The sequence below is a fragment of the Penaeus monodon genome, chromosome 22 (genome assembly GCF_015228065.2).
Source record: "Penaeus monodon isolate SGIC_2016 chromosome 22, NSTDA_Pmon_1, whole genome shotgun sequence".
NCBI lineage: Eukaryota > Metazoa > Arthropoda > Malacostraca > Decapoda > Penaeidae > Penaeus > Penaeus monodon.
Window position 1 is genome coordinate 557,563 of NC_051407.1, and position 728 is coordinate 558,290.

The 728-nt window shown below is 33.5% G+C and overlaps 1 protein-coding gene across 1 annotated transcript in view; it reads right to left on the reverse strand.

Moving 5' to 3' along the window:
- Positions 1-201, reverse strand: part of LOC119587465 (cytoplasmic protein NCK2-like) — a gene marked incomplete at its 3' end in the record, with an annotated part of 3,597 nt that extends 3,396 nt beyond the window's left edge. The window contains 1 exon segment of the mRNA XM_037936191.1: positions 98-201. Within this exon segment, the coding sequence (XP_037792119.1) occupies positions 98-116 (19 nt within the window).
- Between the last annotated feature and the right edge of the window lie 527 nt (positions 202-728).

Sequence of the window (728 nt, forward strand, 5' to 3'; positions counted from 1 at the left end):
CTAGCATCTTCCCACGGTCTTACTAATAAGCCTTAGACAAGCTCCACTCACGCTATATTTCGCTCATCCGAATATCAGATCACTGTCTTTGACTTACCTAACTTTAAGCTCGACATGATTACAACATTCCTAAAAAAATCGCAACGAATTTCACTTAAAAATCGCAAAGAAATTCCATGTCACTCCTTCTTGTTTGGATTCGGTAATAGACACTGAGACTCTTCCAGTGGACAGGATTCAGTTTGGAAATAAAATAAGATTCGGTATCTTTCCAAGAGGATCAAAAGAGATCTAAAGAGTATCCGAAAGTGCCGATGCGCTTTTGTTTCAAAACGTAGTATCGATAATCTGCCGAATCTTTTACTTATAACAATGGAAGCAGATGTTCCCAAACTTTTCATAATCAATAATGAAATAAAATCAAATCCTGCTCTCTTATTGTAAATATTTAAGATATTTGATAAACTCGCCAAATTTACACTATAAAGAAGATTCAGGAAGACTGTAAGCTCTTACAGTTAATTTACTGAATTCGTCGAGGTGTTATCACTCTGGACAGATGAGTGTCGCAGTAAATGAAAATATAACAAATTAATATTCCAGTAATATAAAAATGTTAAAATGAACAAATATTACAAAGAGAAAATAAACTTATTTCGATCTAATTGTCGCAGATTTGCGAGAGAAATTTCCCATTTTCTATGAAAAAGAGAATCATAGACGAAAAG